Here is a 22152-nt window from a genome sequence, read left to right as displayed (position 1 = left end):
TGTGTGTGTGTGTGTGTGTGTGTTTTTGTGTGACATAATGTAATAGGTACACGCCTACTATACGCCGGGGAATTACATAATGTTTGTAGGTCATGTTGCTGTTTATATGCTCAGTCAGCAGTGAGTTGGAGTTGGGACTGGCTGGCATGCTGGCTCTGCTCTAGATCGGTTGAACCAGAGGTACAGTAAGTGACTGAGTCTTATTCTTACTTCACATTCTTACGTCACACATTCACAAGACAGAGTACTGTAGTATAAACCTAATGTGTGTCTTAGATTTTAAATACATTAAAAGGTAGAAGTTCATATCCCATTAAATGACCAAAGCAATGGCACATTAAGGTGAATTCTCCTTAAAGCCTTGAATTCATGGAGCTTGTTTAGTTTTGTGGCATTCCTGAGCAAAAAATGCGATGACCGGCAATGGTCCACTTTGCTTTTCAAAGTCCAGTGTCTCTAGGCTCTGACACAAACACCTTGTCCAGGGTTGGTTTTTGCCCCAATCAGTGGTTGCAGGTGCATTTCCTGACAACCTATTTGAGGTCCTGAACCCTGTTTTGATTGTTTTAGATCCTTGAGCAGAGCTACAGTATATACGGTGAGCTGATTGATCCGTTTGTTAGTGTTGTCTTACTAAAGAACTTTAAAGTTTATAGTTTGTTGATTCTGTTTGTCCATACCCTACCTAACAAGTATGCACCATTGATCGGTGTGTAAAGAACATGTGACAGTGTTTGTTCACACTGTCACAGTGTAGGATAGCATATTGAATATTTACCATGTGAATATAACTCTTACAGATGGAGGAACCACCTCGACCAACACTATTTGACTTTCATGGAGTCTCCATGATCAAGTATTTCACTGACAACTGGGACAATTTGCAGAACTTCAAAGCCAGACCAGATGACATCCTGATAGCTACTTATCCAAAAGCAGGTGATGTGTTTGAATATGGGGTGAAAAAGGATCAAAAAGTGGTATCATTGTTTTGATTGTTTGTTCAGTAACAGCAGGGACAGGGTAGTCTGGCTTGGGACTCCCTTTTTGCTGGAAGGAACCCCCCTCACTACATATTGTATAAACTTGTGTTGGAGATTCAACTTTTTCATAGATTTCATAGCTAACTCCCCAAAAATATAGCCAAGCTTGTAGATCTGCTATTTTCAGCTAATGTGCCTAATCACACAAAGATTTGACGGGCCCCCAATGGTTACTCTGAGGACTCCCTTGGGGTCGTGGTCGCCAGGGTGGACTTTTAGATTCATGTTTAGTTATTTAACATTTAATATTAATTAAAAAAATGCACCACGCAGCTCGGAAGGGGGGGGGGCCTGAAATTTTGTCTAGCCCGGGGGCCCTTGGAAGGTTAAATCCGGCCCTAGTGGTCGTGGACACCCTGTAGAAGGTGCCTGTTGTAAATGTTAGATATTTTGACTTCCAGGAACCACATGGGTCTCTTACATCCTTGACCTTCTGCATTTTGGACAGACGTCTCCACAACACCAGACGTCCAAACCTATTTATCTGAGAGTGCCCTTCCTGGAGAGCATTATGCCTCCACGCCCTACAGGTTGGAACAAAAGATCACCTTCACAGAAGGTTATAATTTAAGGACTTTCAAGAAGCTTTTAATACCAACTTGGTACAATTGTCAAATATTTATACATAAGAAAGAGGGAAACTCCAATTCGAAGTGCTCTTCAGAGTGTGGGCACTGGGGGAATATTATTTTGCGCGGTCGCGACCTGAAAGGTTTGGGAATCTTTGACATAAAGTACTGTACAATGATGACATTATTATAGACGTGTGCTTTCTTCAAAAATACATTCATTAAAGGACAACCAATGTTGATATTTTAGGTTATTAGTGGATAAATATGTATATATTGTTTTTGTATATAACATTTTACAACCATTTATAAGGTTGCGAATACAAGCGGCCGAAATGAGTTTTCTTCGACGGGTGGCTGAAGTTCAGTCACACGAGAGAGACTCGGAGTAGAACCGCTGCAGTGAAGGGGGAGGTGACAAACTGACATATTGAGCCTATGACACAGTATGGTAGGCAGCCCCCTAGGTTCCAGTTGTTCATTCAGACACATGGAAAACTACACGGCTCTGTCAGATCTAATTTCCTGGAGTCTAGTAGGGCTTTAGTAAATAATAAAGAAATCACTGTAAAGGTTTGTGCAAAAAATAAATACATATTTAGCCACTTGTTCGAATCGCCCCGCCCCCTGTCAAAAACAGCTAAAATCGTTAAAACGAAAGAAAGCAGCAAATTAAAAAAAATTATAGAATGAAAAATAACAATCTTTTACTTTCTCTAATCACAACCTAAAACATGAACCTTGGTTGAAAAGAAAAAAACTGTTCTTTAAAAACCTTGCATCACTATTTTGAACATTATAGTAAAACATTTTCAGACAATTCAGACATTTAATATTTATTTGCATTGTGGCATGCTGTGAGCTTGTAGTTTGTATATTTTTACGTTTTTGCTTCCTCCTACTTCCACGGTATAATTATATTATAACTCTAGGCACAGTAATCTCTATTAACTCCATTTTAGCCCTTCAAAATATATTTGATGATCCCCATACTGTATACTGTATGCAGTGTGCCAAGTTTGTGCGATGTTTATTTTTGTATTTTGAAATTGTCTGCTTGTGGTCTTCAAAGGAACAGAGCTGGCGGATAACCTGCCAACTTCCCCTCGCCTCATCAAAACCCACCTGCCAGTCCAGTTTGTGCCCAAGTCCTTCTGGGAGCAAAACTGTCGGGTCAGTATGTTTTTAATACAGCACAATACTGCCTCTTCAATGTTGGTATGATGACTTTATACATACATAGGTTTAAGACCATAAGGAAGGAAGGAAGGAAGGAAGGAAGGAAGGAAGGAAGGAAGGAAGGAAGGAAGGAAGGAAGGAAGGAAGGAAGGAAGGAAGGAAGGAAGGAAGGAAGGAAGGAAGGAAGGAAGGAAGGAAGGAAGGAAGGAAGGAAGGAAGGAAGGAAGGAAGGAAGGAAGGAAGGAAGGAAGGAAGGAAGGAAGGAAGGAAGGAAGGAAGGAAGGAAGGAAGGAAGGAAGGAAGGAAGGAAGGAAGGAAGGAAGGAAGGAAGGAAGGAAGGAAGGAAGGAAGGAAGGAAGGAAGGAAGGAAGGAAGGAAGGAAGGAAGGAAGGAAGGAAGGAAGGAAGGAAGGAAGGAAGGAAGGAAGGAAGGAAGGAAGGAAGGAAGGAAGGAAGGAAGGAAGGAAGGAAGGAAGGAAGGAAGGAAGGAAGGAAGGAAGGAAGGAAGGAAGGAAGGAAGGAAGGAAGGAAGGAAGGAAGGAAGGAAGGAAGGAAGGAAGGAAGGAAGGAAGGAAGGAAGGAAGGAAGGAAGGAAGGAAGGAAGGAAGGAAGGAAGGAAGGAAGGAAGGAAGGAAGGAAGGAAGGAAGGAAGGAAGGAAGGAAGGAAGGAAGGAAGGAAGGAAGGAAGGAAGGAAGGAAGGAAGGAAGGAAGGAAGGAAGGAAGGAAGGAAGGAAGGAAGGAAGGAAGGAAGGAAGGAAGGAAGGAAGGAAGGAAGGAAGGAAGGAAGGAAGGAAGGAAGGAAGGAAGGAAGGAAGGAAGGAAGGAAGGAAGGAAGGAAGGAAGGAAGGAAGGAAGGAAGGAAGGAAGGAAGGAAGGAAGGAAGGAAGGAAGGAAGGAAGGAGATTTGTAACCCACACAAAGATGTGAAGGGTGTTTTAATCGTACAGATTTATTAAAGACAAAGTTTGGAAATAGGAGTTTGTGGCCGACGGCGACGATCACGGCAATATACATACAAACAACAACTGACAGTCTAAATTACAATAATGTCTGTGTCTGTGTACACTTTCTTTCTCTTTGTACAGGTGGTCTATGTGGCTCGGAATGCCAAAGACAATGCAGTGTCCTTTTATCACTTTGACTGTATGAACAAGCTGCAGCCAGAGCCAGGACACTGGGACAGCTTTCTGAACAGATTCATGGAGGGAAACAGTGAGTGCAATGAAATAAAGTACCTGAATGTGTAACAGAGGTGATCTGTGATTGTCGGGACTGATTTGTGTGTAATGAGTGGTACGCACCGCTCCAATGACTGGCCGCGTATGTCCATTGTCTGTCTGTCTGTCTGTCCGTTTGGGGAATGAAACGCTGGTTGAGTGGTTGACCTACCTTCAAGTGTCACTGTTGAGCTTCACACTGTGCACTAACTATAGTACAGAACAGTACAGAGTACAGTATAGGAGTACAGAACACTGTACGGTACAGTACAGACTACAGTACAGTAACTATGACAATACAAGGATAGTTGGATAGAAGAGAGTTAATGTTGAGATGGTTTGGAGTGGACACATGCCGAGGATCGAGGGTTACATTATGAGAAGGATGCTGCAGATGGAACTAGGTGCCAGGAAAGAGAACGGGAAAGGCCAAAGAGGAGGTTCATGGATTTGTGACAGAGGACGAAACAGATGATCCGCTGTGGAGACCCCGATGTGAAGTAGCTGAAAGAAGAAAGTGTAACAGAGTGTCTGTGTGGGTGTTGTCATAATCTCTTATTTAGGTTGAAATCATGATATAACTTTATGTTGTGATAATAAGCAGCATTAGCCTCACTGCCTCAGTCATGAATTACATGTCTTCCGTTCCGTGTGCAACACACTGCCGCCGAATGTGACATTTATTACAATGGTAAAGTCGGGGGGGTTGACGACTTTACCATTGTCCAGCGAGTGGGGGAGAAAGGGGGACGGCGGTCGATTTGGCCGACTGGCAGACTGAGTAGGAGTGAATTTTTTTCAGACATGCTAGTGTTAACCAATATTTATTATAGAATGAGAATACAAGTGTCCATATAATATTTTATCTTGGCGTTCGGCTCTGCTACATTTTTCTCCCTGCTCGGCACAATTAAGCTACCATCATTAAGAGCAGGGAGATAGATATACAATAACAACCCCCCATGGGGAACAGAAATAACAGAGCCCACCGGTGGTGCTGGGGTGGTGGTGGGAGAAAACATCACAAAACAACCAGGAACCATATGCAAAAGGAAGACAGGAAGAAGCATGCAGTCTAGGTGAGCTTAAATACCCCGCCCAATTGGTCAGATCACTGCCACATCAGCGAATGACATGTGGGTCTTGCACACACTGAATACACCCATGTAGTAATGCAGGCATGCAGCATATCAACCCCTTGAGTATGTATGTGCCCTTGAGCACAGCATGAAACCCCTCGAGTATATCTGACTGAACTAGCTCCGCAAGCTACGTATCATTTATCCATAATGTGTTTTGCTCTCTTGTTTCAGTGGTGTTTGGATCTTGGTACGATCACGTCAACGGCTGGTGGGAGAAGCAACAGACTCACTCTAAACTTCATTACATGTTCTATGAAGATCTGGTTGAGGTGAGTGAGTTAGTAATAATGAGTGCTTGTTTTCTGACCTATAATTCAATCATCCAACATGTAAACAACTGTAATAATAACTACAGATGTTTATAACCTACAGAATAGGAGAAAGAGTCTGTCTTAATAATCCAATTTGTTGAATATGTTTATTTTTATTGCCTGTTTGTGTCGACAGGATACTGGAGCACAGATAGACAGGCTGTGCTCCTTCCTGGGTTTGTCTACATCGGCTGAAGAGAAGGAGAGAATCACCACAGGCTCTCAGTTTGACAACATGAAGAAGGATAAAATGGCTAACTACTCTACTTTCCCACTTATGGATTTTACTGTATCCCCCTTCATGAGGAAAGGTACAGTGATTCCTCCCCTACTCTTTGATTCAGATTTAGATTGTGTCAAAGCTCTAGACACAGACACAGGATCTGACACGGATTTTGACCTGATGGTCAAGATTCAATTCATTTTGTATTTATTTATACACAGACAGTGACAATGTGTTTGTGTCTGTGATTCTGCAGGAAAGGTTGGTGACTGGAAGAACCACTTCACTGACGCCCAGAGTCAACACTTTGATGAAGACTACAAGACGAAGAAGATGATGAAGAATCCCACTCTACGATTCCGTACTGAACTTTAGGTATTTGTCTGCAGGTTGTGCAACAATGGTGGCTTAATCTACCTGTATGATCCAGTGCTACCATTACAAATACTGGCTTATTTCAAGGCATTTACCCATGGTGTTGCCAAAAAGCCAAAGCTGTATGGTAACTGCATGTGACCATGACTGACTGACAACCCTTGGACTGAATCTGTGAGACTGTGACGATAGACGTATCATAAATGACTTGATAGTCTATGGTTCAATGAGGAATTATTGATTTGAACAAACAAACACAAGGACTTGTTGTTGGAGCCGAGGAAGACTTATTTAAAAGTCTGTGCTCAACTTCAATCACAGTAATGGAGGTATTACAGGAGGTGCTGTATGTTCAGTAGGGGCTGCGCCTCGTGCATGCACATTTTCGTGCAGAAAAGTGGCTTACACTTTCCCTCTCCACACGCATGAGCTAAATAACACAGGCAATTAACCGGGATAAGGTGCCGATACTGTGTGATACAGCATATTTATTAGGCCTAGTAACAGAAATCTGTTCTGATTAAAATTATTATTATTCTTCCCCTCCTGTCCGAAGGGGGGCTGTGTCTGGGGGGAGGGGGTGCTCCAGCCACCCAGCACCCCTACTTCCCTCAGCCACATACATTAGGATATTTGCTATTGTGATATGGCATAAGTGTTATATAAAAATATAAAGATCGGATCGGGAAAGATCGGTATCGGTATGTCTCAAAATCAAATGATCGGAATCGGACCAGGAGCAAAAGAACGTGACTGGGACATCCCTACTAATACACTATTATATCACTCATTTTCTATCCTCTCTTGACTATTCTGTTTTTAATTGTAATTAAATTCCATTGTGTTAATTTTGCACTTTGTCTCTTAATGGTCTTAATGTTTTGTGTAAGGTGTTTTGAATTGCTTAGACCAGAGGTTCTCAAACATCTTTGGCTTAGGTCACCCCTATAAATAAGTAATTTACTTACTTATGAATAACATTTTCATCCACGGCATCACCTGAATTCTGAATTCCATTGTTACTTTATAGCCCCTTTTGTCATATAGAGGTTATGCGCATGTATAAATCGAGGGGAAAAGTGAATTTAACGTTGTTTAACGTCTGTTGATGCAATCAGATTTTTTTCTGTCTGGATGTATGGGCTGTCAAGGCCAGAAAGTATTTTTTGCCACTCGGTAGGCGGATGGATGGATGGGTTGTTGCACCGTCCTCTTAGGCTAATTGAGTCTTAGCCATGTTTTTGTTTAAAAACCGTCTTGTCTTGTCTCAAAGTTGAAAAGAGTAGCTATGATATGAAAGCCTTACGTGAAAGCTGCAATAAGCTAACCTAGGATTACCTCGGTGAGACGTACAGAACACCCACGTGGGTAGGGGAGATATTGCGTTTTGTGTTGCAGGCACTACGACTTCTGAATGAATGGTGGTCCAAAGATAGGCTACAGCTACAGTATGTCGCAAAGTAAACTGGAGGTTATTTTGTTTCCATTCGAACAGACTGAAAATAAATGTTATACTTTTAAATGTTAAATGTTAAACTTGGCTTAAACCCCAGCCTTCCTTTTCTGGGGGCGAACATTCACCAAAAATACAGATCTACAAGCTCACAATTTGCGTCTGAGCTCCAGAAAACTATGACTGGGGGTGCTATGAGGGGGCTGGCTATTTAGAGCGAGGGCTAATGAATTTTGGTTTAGTAGCCTAAAGACGCCTCTAAGGCCCCCCCTGCCCTTGACCCATCCCTGCTTGTAGATCGGCTGTTTTTGGTGAAGAGACTTGGGGCCCTATTTTCGCTAGGCCTTAACCTTTTACATAACCTTCAAAATAGTAATAAATAAATAAATAAGAAGTAAATAAGTTTAGGAATAAGGGCACTGATGAAAACGGGTCCCCATTTTGTACTGTACGCTGAAAAAGAACGCACCAAGTACAGTTTAACTCAGATCCCTTTTACGAAGTATATAGAGGTATTGTGTGATGTCAAGGCACTCTATGGGTGCCATGGCACCCTTTTTGAGAAGCTCTGCCCTAGTCATTGAAATGTTCTACACAAATAAAGCCCCTGAACCAAGGAGAAACTTGTGCGCTGTCCAGTGAATGTTAAGTGGATCCAGTCATTTGGTTAGGGGTCTGGGGCCCACCGATTAAGAATAAATGAATCCACCAAACTAGTGTCAGTTGTATTGTTGACAAATTTCAACTATAGTCAAACTTTTGTTCAACTTTGACCCCTCTAACACATTGTTTTGTGTCCACAGTATCACTACGCCAGCAGCTGCACAAAACTGTGTGTGTGTGTGTGTGTGTGTGTGTGTGTGTGTGTGTGTAACTGTGTGTGCGTGTGTGTGCACGCGTGTGTGTGTGTCTCTCTCTCTGTCATAATGGTACACGCCTACTAGTCCTATCAGGAAATTACATAATGTCACTGAGTTGGCATGTTGTTGCTCAGTCAGCAGTGAGTTGGAGTTGAGACCGGCTCTGCTCTAGATCTGTTGAAACCACGTACAGTAAGTGAGTTTTATTCTTATGACTTCACATTCACACGACAGAATATTTTGAAATTAGTTACTAGGTAGAACTTCATATCCCAAGAAATGACCAAAGCATGCAATGTTGCACATAGTGTGGTAAATTATCCTCCTTAAGTTCTATTGTTCTTAAAGGAGTAGTTCACCCTTGCACACCCCATGAAGCCTTTAATTCATGGAGTTTTACTGAGCCAATAATTATGAAAACGTCTCCATGAATTCAAGGCTTTATGGGATGTGTAATTGTTTTTTTTTTTAAGATAACTTGAGGGCTACATTGGGCTTTTTGTGGAATGTGAGAGTTACCTCCCCCTCCCCCCGAGCCCAGGCATGTGGTTCCTGTCAGATCACGTACACTGTACACATGGGAGATTGGGATAACATCGAAAAGGGGAAGGACCCGCCCCTGAGGTTCCGTGAGGAAAGGAAAACAATCCTCAACACATTCCAAATGAAATGCTCCCGCTTAACGCAGGCTATGCTGTCAGATTCTTCATTGTTTCTGCACTATATCTTTAATAATTATGGTCCTTAAACATATGGCAGCAAAAGGTATGCAAAAGTCAAAGATAATTTTGTGCACATTACATTCTGGGACCTTACCTTTTAGCTTATAGAAACGGTACATTCATTATACTCTTGAAACGGGTAGAAATTGGATAGAAATTGTTAAATGATTATGCGACTTGGAAGAAATTGAAAATGAAATCCATCTTCCATCCCAATGCACCTGATTGGCACCTGTGGCAGTTCACCCTTCCACTGACTATAGACGAATTCAGAAATGGGTCTCATGGTCACAGCTAGCTTATGTATTTCCTGTAGGTGGAGCCGACATAGCAGCGGTTTAAACCCTCTTCTACTACAGTGAATGGTAGAGCAACTGATGTTAGTCTGCCTCAAACGTTACTCTTTCACCTGTTCATCACCTGATCATACTTTATATACCTCATACTTTAAATGCTTAATATGAGGTATAAAGTACGGCAACCTTGTGTTCATAAAACAGAAAGATTGGGTATTGGGTAAAACATCTTTCAGGACCTTTCACTGCTTCGTCTCAAGTCTCAACCATTACTCTATGGCTCTGGTCTCAGCCACTGCGGTGGATATTTTGACATTCCGTTTTGTTTTAGTTTTTTGAATGTTGCCACTACTGTTGGAGCAGCCATAAAATACACAGGTTCATCCCGATGTTCTGGGCATCTTTGTAATGTTAGTGTTAGTAAAAAGCAGGTAAAAGAGTAACGTTTGAGGCAGACTAACATCAGTCACTCTACCATTCACTGTAGTGGAAGAGGTGCAGGCTTAAACCGCAGCTATGTCTGCTCCGCCTACAGGAAATACATAAGCTGCGACAATGAGACCCGTTTCTGAACATTGACAACCTGTAATAATAATGACTTTATATATAGTTATAGTTTGATGATTATTGATTAATTGACTCCAGTGTAAGGAGCATATCAACTGTTCAATTTAGGTTTGGTATGGCCCAGTGGGAGGGGCTTAGCCTATTTAAGTAGGGCAGTGCAGAGCCATCTCAGTTCAGTTTATTTATTTTGGTCATTAAAAACAGATTAATACAGTGCCTGCTTTGTTTGTTTTTTTTGCAAAATAAATATTGACCAAAAACGTGTAGGCTGAAGCCTAAGCTTATTGTGCCTACCCTTCTAACATATAAATGGCTTTCATAGGTGAAATAATAATAATAATCTTCATCTAATAGAATAGTTATTCTATTGAGATATTGAGGGGGCAGAAACTGAGCGCTGGAGCGCTGTTCATGCAGCCTGAACTGAGACAAGCTGGAGTTGGAACTACATTGTTTTCAACGAGGGCGGTGCAAATAAGAGCTATTTTAAGCATGTGTGCAACATGACAACTGTTTTAAAGTATTGTACAGAAACAACTAGTCTAGTTAATGTTCATGTTGTACTACAAAACCATCTCAAATAAAGGGATTTAAGATCATTAAAGCTGGGCTATTGCCTGAGTCCAATGCATTTCTGCCTACTTCCGGTCCAGGACTCAATAGAGTCCTGGACCGGACTCCAGGTCCTAGTCTATCTAGGAGAGCCGCCATTGGACTGGCCCCATGAAGTGAACGCAGTTTGCGTAACTCTGTCTATATCTAAGGCTCTGGGGCTGTGGCAGTCGAGGTATGACTGTTGAGGTGAGAAGACCCAGGGTCTCAAGCTCTCAAGTATTGTAAATACTTCTGTCAGTGCCGTCTCTATAGCAATACACACTGCACGTAGGGCAACACGCCAAGGGGGGCAACAAAATGTGCCAAAAAGTGCCAAGCCAACCCTCATAATTACAATTTTCTCTGCACGCACGCACGCATGCACACGCACACACACATTCCCTAGTAGGCCCGCCTGACTACAGGGTCTGAGACAACTTCTACTGTACATTATGTTGGTTTGTCTACTGTTGAGTATCACTCAGACAGACCCTGTTAAGTCCACTCCCACAAGGAAACTATCCTTGTGGTCATTGTGCCCAGTGTGGAAATACACATAAGACCTCCTTTTTTAACCATCCTCATACTGGCAAGAATTTCAAGATCAATAACATTATTACTTGTGTGTCAACCCATGTGGTGTATATGATCAAATGTCCCTGTGGTTTAGCATACATAGGCAAAACTACTAGACAGTTAAAACAGAGAATGAGTGAACATAAGAGTTTGATCAGAAGAAACGACCGTGAATACCCTGTTGCAGTGCATTTCAATGACCTTAAACATGACATCTCTACTTTCCGCTTTATTGGTATAGAACAAGTCAAACTTCCAAGAAGAGGTGGTAACCACGATGCCCTTTTAAAACAACGTGAGGCCTACTGGATCCACACTCTACAAACCTTACACCCCAAAGGGCTTAATGATGAACTACTATTGAATGTTATGCTATAGAAAATGTTGATCTGAACTTCTTGTCCAGCCGGTACTATAGGCACTTTAGGTGCAATTTTTATTATATTTTTTTCTTATTCTTTTCCACTCTTTCGGACAGAGTAGGATCTTACATTTGACATTTATTTGCTTATTTTACTGTATGTCTTCCTTGTATGTTGTATGGCATGACATTTATGTATAATTCTTTTCCCCTGTATTATTGTAAACTGTTATTTTCAATGATATATATGAGGAATGTTCACAGAAACACTGCACCTTCAAGTCACGTGACAAGGTTCTTCACAGCTGTTATCTGTTTGGATAAATTCGATTCGATAAATTTGATTGGTTGTTTACACTTCCTGAAATGTATTTAGTGACAATGTCAGCCCATTCTTGAATTAAGCCTGAGGAAGGTCGCGAGACCGAAACGTTGCTCAATTATTAAAATTGCTCTGAACTAGCAAGTGGCAGTGTGCGGATGTTCCTTCTTCCACATTGTCTACTGTTGAGTGAGAAAGCAACTGTGAGCTCAAAATACAAACTCTTACAGATGGAGAAACCACCTCGACCGACACTGTTTGACTTCCACGGAGTCTCCATGATCGACATATTCACGTCCAACTGGGACAATGTGCAGAACTTCAAGGCCAGACCAGATGACATCCTGATAGCTACTTATCCAAAAGCAGGTGACGTGTTTGTGAATATGCATGCATGGAGCTTGATTTCCATCACTCCCAATTGCACTTCTCCAGTAGGCTATGTAGCGTTCAGTTTCCTGATTGCATCAAATGAAACGTGTATTTTATGTTTGCTATCACTGAGCTGGAGAGACCTCTGCTACTTTAAATAAATAGACATAATAAAGACATTTAACCGAGAGAGACAGTGTACACAAACGGAAGATTGTAGGCTACTCTGCTGTCGAGTATGTTAATGAATTAACTTTGTGTAAGCTATATTATTATGACTGACACATGTGACACATATACTGTATGTTGTGTATTTACAGGAACCACATGGGTCTCTTACATCCTTGACCTTCTGCATTTTGGACGGACGTCTCCAGAACTGCAGACATCCACACCTATTCATGAGAGAGTGCCTTTCCTGGAGATCAACGTGTCTCTGTTTGCTCCAGGTTGGAACAAAATTTCCAAAAGCACAGAAAATACATTTTGTACATCGGAAAAGCTTTTTTGTATATCTCAGCTACATTTTAGCTTTAGCCCCTCAAAATATGTGCTCCCATATATAGTACACTGTATAGAGAGTGCCAAAATTATGTTTGTCGTGTTTTGTATTTTGAAATGTGTGTTTTCTGCTTGTGGTCTTCAAAGGAACAGAGCTGGCAGATAAGCTGCCAACTTCCCCTCGCCTCATCAAAACCCACCTGCCAGTCCAGTTTGTGCCCAAGTCCTTCTGGGAGCAAAACTGCAGGGTCAGTATGTTTTTAATACAACACAATACTGCCTCTTCAAAGTTTGTCAGATACTTGCATGTGTCATTATATTATCATCACTTTACCCACATACAGCTTAAGTGGAGTTAGGAGGTTTTTGACCATTAATGTGGAGGTGATTGTTTTGTACATCATTGAATGACCAAGTCAGACGAAAAGGAAAAATCACACCTGTGTGAACTGAGCGGTGCAACTATGCTGTTATTATTATAGGTACTGTATTGAACTCTAGTGCAAACCCCAGGTCACACAGAGCTAGCCTAACAGTGCCATGCCAGGTCACAGATCGCTACTGCAACTGTCCATGCTGAAACGGACATACATACACACACAGTCACACACATTTCGATTTCTTTATTTGAATCCACAAATTACAATAAATTTTACAAGGAAACAAATATAACGGGGTTGACAGTTTGGGTGCGTTCGGAAATGCGCCCTGAATGCACTGGTGTGCTCTCTTGTCGTTCGTTTATTCAGTGCACTCGATGCGTTGTCGTCCTAAAATCCAGTGCGCTGCACACCGGGTGTGCCGAGTGCCCGCACTGAGCGACCCTACCCTGCATGTTCACTTAAGGATACACATAGCACCTCCAAAACAGAACAGTATTTGGCAAGTTGTTTGGCTTTGCTTTTTGTCATGCCAGCTATTCTTAGGCCACTCATGGTCAGTTTATGCACATGGCCCAGGCTTCCGAATGACAGTATGGCAAATCTACATCGATACCCCAGGTTTGTTATACTTCCAAGTAATGGTTGATAAAGGTTGAATCACACACACGCACACACAGCATGCGTATTGGAGCGGCTATAGGCACCGCTCAAAAACCTGAGTTGGAGTTAGGAGGTTTGACTGACAGCTTGAGGATCCAATGGAGTTAGGAGGTTCAGTGCTTTTATAATACTTATCATTGGTCCAATATCTGTAAAACCCACACACAGACGAAGAAGAAGGGTGTTTAATAGCACTGATAATATAAAAAATTGAAAATTGGTGGTTTGCACCTGACAGCGACAGTATGTATAGTAACATCACTGTTGAATGCTCAATGTTTCATTTCAGTTCAAACGTCATGATCGCGGCAACCCTATACCTCCAACTGCTAAAACTACAATGTGTATAAACTTTGTTTCTCTCTGTATAGGTGGTCTATGTAGCTCGGAATGCTAAAGACAATGCAGTGTCCTTTTATCACTTCGATCGTATGAACATGGTCGAGCCAGAGCCAGGAAACTGGGACAGCTTCCTGAAGAGATTCATGGAGGGAAAGAGTGAGTGAGTGCCATGCAATAATAAAGTACCTGAATGTGAGAGGGTCGACAGTCTGTGATTTATATTTTGTGACAGTCTGGTATACCAGTAGGAGTGCGAGGTATGATTAATAAGGCGGTAGCCATGCTCCACACTAGCTTGGAAACTATATAGGGTGACCATATGTATCCCTTTGCGTGGGACAGTCCCTCATTTCCAAGGTTTAATAACAAAATGAGTAGTATTAGGCCTATATGCTCAAATATGACATCATGGCATTTAGTAGCAACTTAGGTAATGTATTGCTAACCCCATCCCGTCCCACTGTCCCACTTGTCTCACACAAGCGATACTTCTGTCCCTAAAATTTTGGATCTGGTCACCCTATTGGAAATGGTGGCACTGACGAAGATTAGAGGACGCCACAATTCTAATTAGGCAGGACAAGTCAAGATGAGAAATTACTACAATAGAGAGTCAGCCCAGGTTAGAAGGTTTGGGCATAAAGCAAAGAGAGGCGAGATTGAGATGGTTTGGACGTGTGCAGATGAGGGCTACGTTGTGAGAATAATACTGCAGGTGGACCGTGGAACCAACTATCAGGTAAGAGGAAGGCCAAGTCCCGACCCACTGTAATCTATGTGGGTGTATTCTACTCTAGCTTTGTTTAGTTATCCATTTGTGTTGTATTCTCGTTTCAGTGGTGTTTGGATCTTGGTATGATCATGTCAACGGCTGGTGGGAGAAGCAACAGATTCACTCTAAACTCCACTACATGTTCTATGAAGATCTGATTGAGGTGAGTGAGTGAATGATAATTACAGATGTTTAATTATAACCTACTGTATAGGAGTAAGAATCTGCACAGAGCACCTTCAAGTGCGTTATGCACACTAGGACCAACAGACAAACTGGCCATTGTTTCAGCCTCTCCCAAATTCCATTCCATCTCACAGTTCTAGTTACACACTCTAGTCAATACCCCCCACCCAAACTCTGCCTCCCCCCACCCCCCTATCCTTTTTTCTTTTCTTTTCTGAAGATGCAAGTAGGCCGGGCGCAGCGCACGCTTGCGACCAGCAGCAATAACTTTGGTTTGACTGATGTATTTATATGTGTTTCAAGCCTTATGACCTGCTGTAAAACCTTTTGCCCTTCGGGGACACTAATAAACAACCTTGAACCTTAGTTACACACTCACCTGTGGCCAATATTATTATTATTGCCTGTTTGTTCTTGACAGGATACTGGAGTGCAGATAGACAGGCTGTGCTCCTTCCTGGGTTTGTCTCCATCGGCTGAAGAGAAGGAGAGAATCACCACAGGCTCTCAGTTTGACAACATGAAGAAGGATAAAATGGCCAACTACTCTACTGTTACAGTTATGGATTTTAACATATCGCCCTTCATGAGGAAAGGTACAGCGATTCATCCCACTTATGACAAACCTTTCTTATGGTAATCTGTGCTCGAAATGTAAATGTGAATGCAACGTTTGTTTGTTTGTTTGGTCGTTCATTCATTCATTCAACTTTATTTAAAATTCTGATCATTGAGGCAGATCAATGTCATTTACACTGATGCACATATAAATAACATAAAAACAACAACAAAAGACATATGTTGATAATGACATCAATCAGTTAACAGTCCTAAAATGGCCAATAAAACAAAAATACATCTCATGGATGCACCTGGGACGTATCCTCAGTAATGTATCCCAAGGTCATCAGGGTTTTGGGTCTCCCAACATCATACCCCTCACTCAGGTGAACCAGCCGGGGTGATCAAGTCCTGACTTACGTCCCAGTAGCTACCCTCGATCAGTCCCATTAGATGCTAGATATCATGTTGGGTGGTAACCTCCACATTCTCCACACACTCCATATTCTTTTTTTATTTTAAAGATCAACACACTTATCTCTTTTCAGATATTTCCCCCCCTGCTTATACTGTAGGGACACAGTTTAACCGAAGAAACATATTAGATCTTGTGCCTAAATTAGATCCACAGGTTTTTCTTTTTCATGAAAATGAACAGTTTTGGACATGGTTTCTATATGTTTGTGTCTGTGATTACGCAGGAAAGGTTGGTGACTGGAAGAACCACTTCACTGAGGCCCAGAGTCAACACTTTGATGAAGACTACAAGACGAAGATGATGAAGAATCCCACTCTACGATTCCGTCCTGAACTTTAGAAGCTTCGGCGTGGGTGCAGGTTGTGCAACAATAGTGGCTTAATGGTAATCCTTATCCTTGTACTACAATACTACCTGGCTTATTTCAATGTGTTTTTGTGTGGCCAAAAAGCCAAAGCTGTATTGTAAATGCATGTGACCATGACAGCCGTTGGACTGAATCTGTGATGATAGACGTATCATAAATGACTTGGACTATAGTCTCTGGTCCAATACAAACACAAGCTGTTTTGATTTCAAAGTCAGCATCAATCACAGTAATGGTTAAAACCACAATGCACACCTGACGTCTTGGTGTAGTCATGGATTCAGAGAATTTGAACAGCCTAGTTTAATATCATTACATGGTCATCCTTCTGTTACCTCAAAGGAATAGATAGTTAACCCAAAACATGACTTATTTTCTATCAATTACACACCCCATCCATACAGCCTTCATGGAGATGTTTTTGATTTTTGTCGCATTCCTGAACCAATAGGAGACCCCCACTGACCAGCCACCCGCTCATCAAATTATTGGCTCAGGAATGTGACAACAACATCGAAATCTCCATGAATTCAAGACTACATGGGATGAGTAATTTATATCGAATATAGATAGAAAAGTTATTTTGATGAACTATACTCCTCTAACAATACATCAAGGACAGTCCTTGATAAGGCAGTAGGATTTGGATAAATGTGTGTCCATGCATTCATTTTCAGTAGACTTTATGGTGTCTTTACAGCAGGTCTTACAAATAATAACGATCAGAACGAAGTTGCTATAGTCCCGACGGTCCTTACCAATACCATGTGAATTCAGGATATAGGCATGGGAATTTCTAAGATATTTCAAATTTAGAGGGCTTATATTTCAAACTATTTGACACTACGCTACTAACTAACTACAACTGTAGAACCACCAAGCCAACATCATTAATCGTACAAAAATAATCTCTCTGCACCTAGCCGACCAGCTTGAATAAAAGCTCTGCCCTGATTTGCCAACCTCATTCAAAGTAGTTACTGACACTTTCCTATAATTTAATAAGTAGTTATAGTTATTATATAGTTGTCTATGCATTCCATGGGTTTTGGGGGATTTACACAGCCAAACACCCCTACAATGTTCTCCTGCCCCCTCGTGGGCTGGTTATGCAGCCCCTGCGTATTGTATTACTCCTGTTCTCAAAATGTTACACTGGCTCCCTGTCAAAGAATTAATTTCAAAATCATACTCAATATTTAAATATATTTTTATATAATGGGCCATGTTTTTATAAAGCATTTAACAATGGATGATGTAAGGGCAAAATGCATGCCTGATCTTTTATGCGCCATACTGCATCTGGCGCAAACTCTCATAACTGCGGTTTGCTGCAACTCTGTTCTTAACAAAACTGAGTTTTGCCACTTTTTTATTATAGTTTCTATTTCATCTTGTTTTCTATTCTCTTAACAAATATCAGTTTTTAATTGTAATTCAATTCCAATGTCATTTTTTATAATGTGTTAACTTTGCACTTGTCTTTTAATGTTTTAATGTTTTGTGTTGTAAGTATTTTGTATTGTCTTATTGCTAAATAATAAACACTCAACCAGTGGTGGAAAAAGTACTCGGTGCTCACATTTGTTTTACCCAAGTAAAATGAAGAAATAAGAAAGTAAAAGTCTGGTGTTCAAAATGTACTCGAGTAAGAGTACAAAAGTATTGGCATCAAAATATACCAAAAACAAAAAAAACATTATGCTCATTATGCAGTATGTGATGTCCCATTTCACAAATCTGTCATGTATGGCAGATTGTGGTATATAACACACCCACACCCACGCTCACTCACTCAATGCTCGCTCTCTCTCTCTCTCTCTCTCTCTCTCTCTCTCTCTCTCCCTCTCTCCTACAGCCCTATTAAAGGTAGCCTACTTCTGTATAAAAGGTCAACTTTGCATCATTACTTATCGGACAGTTTTGGGGGTCTTAACCCCTGATGCTTACATGACTACAATGCTGGTCCTTTATAAGGTTGTAATTAACATACAATACCTTCTCAAAAAATCACACCAGTGTGAACCAAGTGGTGCAACTCCCGTCTATTGGTTCTCTGTATCGTTCCAATTTGTATCGTTCCAATTTATTCTCTGTATCGTTTGCGTCCAGCAGGTGGCAGCCATGTCACATACTTCTCTTGTTCCAATTTCACGCATGCGCACACCACTCGTGCTCACACAGGTACACGCATCACAAACAGGTACACGGACATTGCTGGATGTAGAAGTGGTTGCACCACTTAAAAAGTATACAGCACGTATGGTGTCTAGCATCAAGCCTATATCTCCCTCTAGTGTTTACAAGATGAAAGGCAAAAACATAAAGATTTCTCTGGAGGATACCAGGGGTGGTTGTATTTTGTCTCCCTGCTCTGCTAGAGATCATGTCAAAGGTCATGTCTCGCCTAGACAGGGTCTGACACGAATATTCAATTCATCCGCTGTGCAAGCAGGCCGGCTCTATTACCTGAATGGTAAAATTGTCAGCACTTGCGCAGGAAACCTGGTTCGTTCAAATCTTGCCGGGGGTAGAAAAGTAAAGTAATAGAGTTCAAAGTTCCAGCTGACAGGCCGCTCTGCATGGTGATCAGGCCTTCATTGTTCTTAATTGTCTGATGGAAAATGTTTGCCTTCCGACACATCTCTCCATGTTCCTACTTAGTTTAAACAAACACAGCTACAACTAGAACTGCACTCTGTCGAGTGCATACTTGCTTGTTGCACACTAGTAGGCCATAAATGGCCAACTAGTGCGCAAGCAGAGCGCGCAAGTACTTTCGACTGCTGTAAATGTGGAATCTCAGTATCTCTGTGAAGGAACGTTTGAAATGTCTAATTATTAGGTGTAACTATTTGCTACCTATCTACTTTATGCATGTAAACACCTAGTATTATTAAGTATGGTTCAAGTTTCTATCTATATAAGAAATACACTTTTATCAATTTAGAAATATTCTAGATCCCTTTTTAGTTTTTTTTTTTTAACTCCACGCTTTGATATTTGATCTACCCACGGACGCTGTATGCACTGGATGATAGTCTAATCCTGGGTAAGACCCGGACGCTGTATGCACTGGATGATAGTCTAATCCTGGGTAAGATCTTACAGGACGCTGTATGCACTGGATGATAGTCTAATCCTGGGTAAGATCTAGGTCTGACCTGCTCTTTAGGCCAGTTCTTTGATTGATTGATTGATTGAAATCTTTATTAACAGTTTGTAGAATTTACAGTACATTTTAAGCACAAACTCAATACAAAGACTGTCAACTGTGAGTGGACGACCCAATTAAGCATTACACTTGTTTACAACAGGGTCCACATTGTTCAATTCATCAAAACATTTAAAGACATACAAACATTTAGAGACATACAAATAGACATTTCTCTGTAGGTAAAGAACAGAACAGGAATTCATCATATGGGAAGCAAAAAAGGGAAAAGATACAATATACAGTGAGGGAAAATGGGGTGGGGGGGTGGGGGGGATTCAGATTTTACAGAGGCCAGTTTCGAATTGCAGCCATCCGTAGGTGCCCTTTGAGAGCGGTTTTGAAGGAGTCAAGGGATTCACATGTCTTAATGACTGTTGGTAGGGCGTTCCACATTTTGGTGGCATAGGAGCGAAAAGAATTTAGTCCCTTGTTTGTGCCGAATCTGGGTTGTACATGGTTTGTTGCACTCCCTCTGGTGTTGTGGGTGTGGACTTCGTTTACATTAAGGAAGTATTTAGACAGGTACATGGGTATCTTGGTGGTGTATCGAATCTTGTGGACCAGACCCATTGCAAGATGCTGTACTCTGTCGTCGACCCTAAGCCATCCCAGCCTGTCAAAGTGGGCAGGGGTGAGGTGGGTTCGGGGGGTGAGGCCAAGTAGGAGCCTGACCAGTTTGTTTTGAGAGGTCTGGAGCCTTGTTTTAAGGGCCTTTGAGGTGCTGTGGTACCAAGAGGTGGATGCATAGTCAAAGAAACCTTGTACGAGGGCTCCTGTTAAGGTCTTCAAGGTGTTTTTGCTGACCAGTGAGGAGATCCTGTAAAGGAATCTTGTTCTTTGATTGACTTTTTTGATTACGTTGGTGGCCATTTTATCACCGGAAAGATTGGCCTCCAGGATGGAACCTAGGTAGGTAATTTCATCTTTTCGTGTGATAATATTGTCACCCACTCTAACCAAGAAGCCATCTGCCTTGCTGAGTTTACTATTTGATCCGAAGAGGATGGATTCAGTTTTTCCCAGGTGTAAGGATAGTTTGTTATCAGCGAGCCAGGTGCAGATTCTACCGAGTTCAGAGCTGAGGGTCTTTTCAACCTGCAGTTTGTTCCTGTCCGAGACCAGCAGTGCTGAGTCATCTGCGAACAGGAACAAGTTGCAGTCACAAGCTGAAGTCATGTCGTTAACATAAATTAGGAACAGTAAAGGCCCTAGTATGCTTCCTTGTGGGACGCCACAGCTCACTGGGAGGGGAGGGGACAGTGTTCCGTTCACCTCCACCATCTGTTCTCTCCCCTCCAGGTAGGATTGCATCCAGCTCACTGATGTGCTATCAAAACCAATAGCTTTAAGCTTGTTAACCAGTATGGAGTGGTTCACGGTGTCAAAAGCCTTTTGGAGGTCCAGCATGACCATGCCGCAGTATTTTCCAGCATCCACCTCGTGTTTGATGTGGTCGCTCAAATAGAGGAGGCATGTGTCAGTGGAGTGGGATGTTCTGAAACCAGATTGGAACTCGTACAGCAATTTATTAGTGGCAAGATACTTTTCAACCTGTTCATAGACTATTTTTTCCATCACTTTCGAGATGGAGCTTAGAATAGAAATAGGGCGGTAGTTGCCGGGTTCTAATTTACTCCCTTTTTTGTACAAGGGGGTTACTTTGGCCAGTTTAAAATCTTGGGGGACCTGTCCCTGTTTGATGGAGAGGTTAACTATGTGGGTGATGACTGGAGCTATGGAAAAGGCTGAGTCTCTGAGAAATTTGGAGGGAATATTGTCATGGCCAGTGGCCTTGTGGGGTTGGAGGGCACTCAGTTTTTTAAGTACCTCCTCGGTTGTTACCATTGCCATTTTAAAATCATCTTTACAAACACCAAGGTTTTTGTAGAAGGCTGTGATGTGCTCTACACCAAAACGCCCAGAGTGGGAGGGCAGTTTGCTAACCAGCTTTGTTGCAATGTTTGTAAAGAAGATGTTCAAGTGGTTGGCTACATCGAGTTTGTCAGTGATGAGGGTGTTATTCGATTTGATGTTTATGTTAGTAAACCTGGTTTTTAGTTTCCGACCACAGCCTAGTTGGTTGTTTAGTAACTTCCATAGCTCCCGAGGATTGTTTTTGATTTCCTCGGCTTTATCATTGATAAAGTTACATTTGGCTGATTTGGTCATGGCAATTACACCGTTTCTTAGCTTGTTACACTGGGCTTTTAGGTTGCACAGTTTGGGTGGGAGATCACTGTCGAAGCGCTTGCACTTGGCTATTTTGGACTTGCATTTAAGAAGTTCAGAGCATTTGTTGTCTCTGGCTTTCATTGCAGTCAGTATGTCCGAATTCATCCATGGCTCCGAGCGGGTTTTGACCCTGACGGTTCTCAAAGGAGCCATGATGTTTAGTACTGATGTAAATTTGGTTTTAAAGCCAAGCCATGCTTCTTCGACTAGTGAGCTCCTGAGCACATCGGACCAATCCAGACTCTCCAGTTCAAGGTTAAAGGCCTCACTA

The 22152-nt window shown here is 41.8% G+C and overlaps 2 protein-coding genes across 3 annotated transcripts; both read left to right on the top strand.

Moving 5' to 3' along the window:
• Positions 1 to 800: 800 nt before the first annotated feature.
• On the top strand, positions 801 to 6059 carry LOC310862188 (cytosolic sulfotransferase 3-like; the record flags this gene model as incomplete). The annotated part of the gene is made up of 7 exons (XM_083769940.1): positions 801 to 939; positions 1445 to 1573; positions 2685 to 2785; positions 3877 to 4003; positions 5322 to 5419; positions 5598 to 5772; positions 5941 to 6059. 7 exons carry the CDS (start codon positions 801 to 803, stop codon positions 6057 to 6059), a joined length of 888 nt encoding a protein of 295 aa, XP_083626066.1.
• A 2433-nt stretch (positions 6060 to 8492) lies between these two features.
• On the top strand, positions 8493 to 17979 carry LOC310862187 (cytosolic sulfotransferase 3-like). Of its 2 annotated transcripts, none has more exons than XM_083769938.1 (8): positions 8493 to 8564; positions 12041 to 12179; positions 12503 to 12631; positions 12831 to 12931; positions 14098 to 14224; positions 14906 to 15003; positions 15448 to 15622; positions 16289 to 17979. In XM_083769938.1, the coding sequence occupies exons 2-8, from the start codon at positions 12041 to 12043 to the stop codon at positions 16402 to 16404; spliced, it is 885 nt and encodes a 294-aa protein (XP_083626064.1). In that variant the 5' UTR covers positions 8493 to 8564; the 3' UTR covers positions 16405 to 17979. The 2 variants fall into 2 exon arrangements, with proteins under 2 accessions (XP_083626064.1, XP_083626065.1); XM_083769939.1 differs by lacking the exon at positions 8493 to 8564 and adding an exon at positions 9065 to 9137.
• The last annotated feature ends 4173 nt before the right edge of the window (positions 17980 to 22152 follow it).

The sequence above is a fragment of the Protomyctophum parallelum genome (genome assembly GCF_964188405.1).
Source record: "Protomyctophum parallelum genome assembly, chromosome: 7".
NCBI classification, from domain to species: domain Eukaryota; kingdom Metazoa; phylum Chordata; class Actinopteri; order Myctophiformes; family Myctophidae; genus Protomyctophum; species Protomyctophum parallelum.
The sequence above is the reverse complement of the archived record's forward strand: the minus strand, read 5'-3'. Positions and strand labels throughout refer to the sequence as shown.

What these genes read in the sequence shown, in the direction of transcription:
- LOC310862187 (XM_083769938.1), top strand. Translation starts at nt 12,041, where the DNA reads ATGGAGAAACCACCTCGACCGACACTGTTTGACTTCCACGGAGTCTCC. An exon ending in GAGATTCATGGAGGGAAAGA is followed by an intron (nt 14,225 to 14,905) that starts GTGAGTGAGTGC and finishes TTCTCGTTTCAG; the next exon opens with TGGTGTTTGGATCTTGGTAT. An exon ending in TCTATGAAGATCTGATTGAG is followed by an intron (nt 15,004 to 15,447) that starts GTGAGTGAGTGA and finishes TGTTCTTGACAG; the next exon opens with GATACTGGAGTGCAGATAGA.